This window comes from Tetrahymena thermophila, assembly GCF_000189635.1.
Source record: "Tetrahymena thermophila SB210 genomic scaffold scf_8254371, whole genome shotgun sequence".
NCBI classification, from domain to species: Eukaryota; Ciliophora; class Oligohymenophorea; order Hymenostomatida; family Tetrahymenidae; genus Tetrahymena; species Tetrahymena thermophila.
The window spans coordinates 64,468-70,568 of NW_002476155.1; the positions used below are offsets into that span (position 1 = coordinate 64,468).

The following is a 6,101-nucleotide window of genomic DNA, read 5'->3' on the forward strand; positions in this document are numbered from 1 at the left end:
ATTAATTTCCATTATTAATACATCTAATTTATATGTATGATATAAAAACTTTTCATATATGTAATAAGATAATAGCAATTATTAAAAGCTTTAATTAATTTTGGCGAAAACTAATGACTAACTTTAGAGGAATTAATTTATTTAAGCTAATTCAATTTTAAAATAAAAATTGTGATATTTATAAATGTAAAAATAATTATAAATAGATTCATATTTTTTTTTGGGTTAAATTATTCTATTTCAAAATATTTTCTTGATTTATTTTTATCAAAAATATAATTTAAAGGCAACTAATCTTTTTGATTTAAGATAATGGCTGTTTCCTTTCAATGCTTCTGGTTCAATTAATTCATTAAAACTTTTAATATAAATTAGTGTAAATTATTAATCAAAATTATCTTGAATAAATTATTTAAATAAATAAAAAAATATAATCAGAATAAATAAGAAAAATAAATCAAATAAAAAAATAAGTTAATTATAAGTAAAATATTGTTTTAAAATTCTCTTTTATATTAAAAAATATCACTATCTAAAACAAATAAACTGTTTTTACCTAAGATCAAGTGCCAAATTTTAGAGGATAGTGCATTTAGAAAAAGCAAAACCTAAGACAGATTCACCAATTGTACTAATTTAATTTCCACTTTTCAAGTATTGAAGAAAAAATATAAAATTAATAAGCTAGTTAGAAGCAAAAAATGAAGAAATAATAAGAGATGAATTATTTAATAATAAATTCAAAAGTTAAAAATAAAATTGTAGAGTTAAATTAACAAAAAAATAAAGAAAAACACAAGTAGAATAATAAAAAAAATAACTAAAATAAAAAGCTAATAAATAAATTAAAAGAGTTTTATTGTTTTAAATTCCCTTTTATATTAAAAATACTACAATCCAAAACAAATTAACTGTTTTTACCTAAGATCAAGTGTCAAATTTGAGAGATAAGGATAGTTTACTAAAGCAGAAGCTAAGCCTTATGCAGCTTCGTCACCAATTTAATTTTCACTTTTTAAATATTGAAGAAAAATAAAAAATAAATTAATTTGAAGGAAAAAAAAAAATAATAATAAATGAATTCAATATTAATGAAAGAAAAACTGAAAAATAAAAAAATGTGTTAAATTAATAAATAAAAAAACTCAAGCAGAATAAAAAAGAAAAAAAAAACAAATAAAAAGCAAATAAATAAATTAAAGGAATTATTTTTTTAATGATATTTATATTAAAAAATATCACAATCAAAAACAAACAAACTGTTTTACCTAAGATTAAGTGTCAAATTTGAGAGATTAGTGCAATTTGTCAAAGCAAAACCTAATTCTGATGCACCAATTTAACCAATTTAATTTCTACTGTATAAATATTAAAGAAAAAATATGTAATTATTTAATTAGTTAGTTAGAAACAAAAAATGAAGAAAAAATATCTGATAATAAAAATGAGCTTAAATAAAAATAAAATTGAAAATGAAAAAATGAATGAGTTAAATTAACAAACAATTAAAAAAATGCACAAGCAAATAAAAAGAAAAAGAAAGATGAACTAAATAAAAATTAGTAAATAAATAAAATAGTTTATTGGCTTTGAATTCATTTTTATATTATAAAATATTGCAATCAAAATAAATAAACCATTTTTACTAAAGATTAAGTGCCAGATTTGAGAGATTAGTGCACTTTCCTAAACCATGACCTAAAGCAGATGCACCGATTGAGCCAATTTAATTGTAACTTTTTAAATATTGAAGAAAAGATAAACAATATATTAGTTAAAAAAAAAGCAAAAAATGAAGAAAAATATGAAATTAAAATAATTCTAATTAATTATGAAAGTAAAACTTAAAATAAAATAATGAGTTTAATTAACAAACAAAGAAGAAGAAAAAATTTTAGCACAACAAAAAACGAAAATCAAAATAAATCTAATTAAATAGTAATACATAAATTAAAATAGCCACGTAGTTTTAAATTCTTTTTATATTAAAAAAATACCAAAAACAAATAAACTGTTTTTACCTAAGATTAAGTACCAAATTTGAGAGATTAGGGTAATTTGCTAAAACAGAACCTAAGAATTATGCACCAATTGCGCCAATTTAATTGTGACTTTTTAAATATTGAATAAGAAATAAAGAGTTACTTAGTTAGTTAGTTAGTTAGAAATAAAAATATGAAATTAAAGAAATTAATTTATAATGAAATGCAAAATCGAATTTAAATTAACAAAAAAAAAAACATACAAGTAAAAGAAAAAGAAAGTTATATTGTTCTATATTAATTTTTATGTTAAAAAATATTATAATCGAAAACAAATTAACTGTTTTTACCAAAGATTAATTGTCAAATTTGAGAGATTCCTGCATTTTGCTAAAGCAGAACCTAAGCCTGATGTACCTTCATCACCAATTTATTATTCACTTTTTAAATATTGAAGAAATAATGAAATAATAAGCTATGAATTAATTAATATTTAAGTGAAAATGAAAAAACACAAGTATAATAAAAAATAGAAAAGCTAAATAAATCAAATAAAAAGCAAATAAATATTATATGAGTTATTTTGCTTTAAATTCATTTTTATTTTAAAAAATATCACAATTCAAAACATATTAAACTGTTTTCACCTAAGATGAAGTGTCAAATTTGAGATTTTAGTGCACTTTGCTAAAGAAGAACCTAAGCCTAACACACCAATTACACCAATTTAATTTCCACTTTTTTAAATATTGAAGAAAAAATATGAAATAATAAGGAATGTATGAATTAATTATGAAAGTAAAAGTTGAAAATGAAAAAATGAATGAGAAGAATTAAATAGAAAAATAAATCAAATATTATATTATAAGAGTTATTATTTTGCTTAAAATTTGTTTTTTTTAAATATCACAATCTAAAACAAACAACCTATTTTTACCTAAGATCAAGTGTCAAATTTGAGAGATTAGTGAAATTTACTAAAGCAGAAGCTAAGTTTGATGCACCAATTGCGTCAATTTAATTTCCACTTTTTAAATATTGAAGAAAAAATATATTATTATTTAGTTAGTTATAAGAAAAAATATGAAATAGTAAGAAATGAATTAATTAATAATGAAAACGAACTTAAATATGAAAAAAAGAATTTTAACAAACAAACAAAAAAACAAAAAAAGCAAAAGCATAATAAAAGAAAAAAAATAAAAATAAATAAAATAAATAGCTAAAAAATAAATTAAAAAAGTTACATTAACTTAACTCTTTTTTATACTAAAAAATATCATAATCGAAAATAAACAAACTGCTTTTACTTAAGATGAAGAATCAAATTTGAGAGATTAATACAGTTAGCTAAAGCAGAACCTAAGGCTGAAGCTCCGATTGCACCAATTTTATTTACACTTTTTAAATATAGATCAAAAAATATACAAATAATTTTGTAGCAAGAAGTAAAAAAAATCAAGAAAAAATATGAAATAATAAGAAATTAATTAATAATATAAACAAAAATTAAAAATAAAAAAAATAAATAAGTTAAATTAACAAAAAAAAAAACACATAATCTAATAAAAGTCTGATCAATAAATTAAAAGAGTTTTTTTTAACGATTTAAATTCATTTTTATATTAAAAAAATATCACAATCCATAAAAAATAAACAGTTTTTACCAAAGATTAAGTTTCAAATTGGAGAGATTAGTACAGTTTGCAATAGCAGAGCCTAAACATGATGTGTATTTATCACCAATTTAATTTCCACTTTTTAAATATTGAAGAAAAAATATAGAATTATTTAGTTGGTTATAAAAAACAAAAGTTGAATAAGAAAAATTGAGTAAAATTAACAAAAAAAAATAATAATAAAGGCAAGCAGGATAAAAAAATAAAGAAATAAAATCAAATAAAATATTTTATAAAAATATTAAAAAATATCAATATCCAAAATAAATAAACTATTTTTACCCAAACTCAAGTGTCAAACTAAAGATATTAGTACATTTTGCTAAAGCAGAACTTAAATCTGAAGTATCTTCATCACCAACTTAATTATAACTTTTAAATATTCATGAATAAAATTTAATTAATAAGTTATTTAGTTATTTAGAAGCAAAAATGAAATATAAAAAATGAATTAGCAAAATTTAAAAATAAAATATGAGTTAAATTTACAATCAAATAAAAAAACACTAACGGCTTAAAAAAGAAAAAAAAAATAAATCAAATAGAAAGCTAATAAATTAAAAAAAAATAATTATTTTAAATTAATTTTTAAATTAAAATATTACAATCCAAAACAAAAAAACTGCTTTTTACCTAAGTTGAAGAGTCAAATTTGAGAGATTAATACAATTTGCTAAAATAGAACCTACTAATCCTGATGTACCAATTCCACTAATTTAATTTCCACTTTTTAAATATTGAAGAAAAAATTTATTAGTTACAGAAGGAAAAAATGAAGAAAAAATTAAAGAAATTAATCCATTATTAATTAAATCAAAAGTTGAAAATGAAAAAGCGAATTAGTTAATTTAACAAAGAAAGCAAACGCAAGTAGAATAAAAAAGAAAAATAAAAATAAATCAAATTAATATCTTATAAATAAATTAAAAGAGTTTTTCTGTTTTAAATTCCTTTTAATATTAAAAAATATCAAAACCAAAAACAAATAAACTAATTTTACCCAAAATTAACAGTTAAATTTGAGAGATTAGCGCATTTAGCTAAAGCAGAGCCTAAGCCTAATACTCCTTGATCACTTATTTAATTGTAACTTTTTAAATATTTAAGAAAAAATTAATAATTAATTTGTTAGCTTGTAAGAATAAATGTAGAAAAAATATGAAAAAATAAAAAATGAATTAATTTATTATGATAAAAGCAAAAGTTGAAAATCAAAAAATGAATGAGTTAAACTTAAGAAGAAAGAAAAAAAGCAATCAGAATAAAAAAGAAAAAAACAAATCAAATAAAAATCTAATAAATAAATATATTTAATAAGCTAAATTGTTTTAAATTCATTTTTATTTTAAAAATATCGAAATCCAAAATAAATCAATAAATTGTTTTTACCTAAGATGGAGTGTCAAATTTGAGAGATTAATACAGTTTGCTAAAGCAGAACTTAAGCCTAATAAACCTTCATCAGTAATTTAATTTACACTTATTAAATAAAAAATAAGAAACCAATTAATTATGAAAACAAAAATTGAAAACGAAAAATTGAGAGTTAAGTTAACAAATAAGGAAAACTAAGTCAGAGTAAAAAAAAAAAACAAATCAATAAAATGCTAATAAATAAATAAATTAATTAAAAAGTTATTTATTTTTTTAAAATTCGTTTTTATATTAAAAATATTACAGTCAAAAACAAATAAACTGTTCTTACCAAAGGTTAAGAGTCAAATTTGAGAGATTAGTGCACTTTGCTAAAGCAGAACTTAATCCTAATGCCCCTATTGTACCAATTTAATTGTAACTTTTAAAATATTGATGAAAATATGTATAGTTAATTAATTAGTTAGATGAAAAAAACATATCAAATAATAAAATTAAATAATTAATAATCAAAATAAAAAATGAAAAATAAGTTAAAATAATTAAAAAAATATATTTATAAATAAAAATGAATGAATATAGAAGAAAGTTTTTATAAGAAACATAATATTCTAAACAACTTGAAAATTAAAAAAAAACATAATAACAATTATGTAAATAAATTTAATTTACTATTGATTAATATAGAGAACCTAATGAGATTAAAGTGAAGAGTTTAAAAACTTTTTTATAAATAAAAATAAATTTAAAGATTATTCATACAAAAATAAATAAATACTTATTATAGGTCGTCGAAATATTTATTGTTTTAAGTCATTTATTTTTTTTTCCGTAAAATATTGAATAGATATTAATAGAAATTTAATTAATTTTGAAATTATTAAAAAATTAATTTAATTTTATTCAAAAAAGATATGACAAAAAAGTTATTGTAACATTGATTATAAAATCTTAATATATTTATTTAAAATATATCCTTAAAAATATATAGGATTTAGAGATGAGTATTCAATCATATATTAAAAAACTTAGAGTAAATACAGTATTTAAATAAGAAGAATAAATC

At 18.6% G+C, this 6,101-nt stretch overlaps 1 protein-coding gene across 1 annotated transcript; it reads right to left on the bottom strand. All coding sequences in view use genetic code 6, as the record gives it.

Moving 5' to 3' along the window:
• Window positions 1-267: 267 nt before the first annotated feature.
• TTHERM_000465081 (cyclic nucleotide-binding domain protein) lies at window positions 268-5,852 on the bottom strand (the record flags this gene model as incomplete). The annotated part of the gene is made up of 13 exons (XM_012800248.1): window positions 268-358; window positions 557-646; window positions 922-1,011; window positions 2,920-3,009; window positions 3,293-3,382; window positions 3,650-3,739; window positions 3,944-4,033; window positions 4,295-4,387; window positions 4,662-4,751; window positions 5,051-5,140; window positions 5,367-5,456; window positions 5,708-5,757; window positions 5,814-5,852. The coding sequence occupies 13 exons, from the start codon at window positions 5,850-5,852 to the stop codon at window positions 268-270; spliced, it is 1,083 nt and encodes a 360-aa protein (XP_012655702.1).
• Window positions 5,853-6,101: the final 249 nt, after the last annotated feature.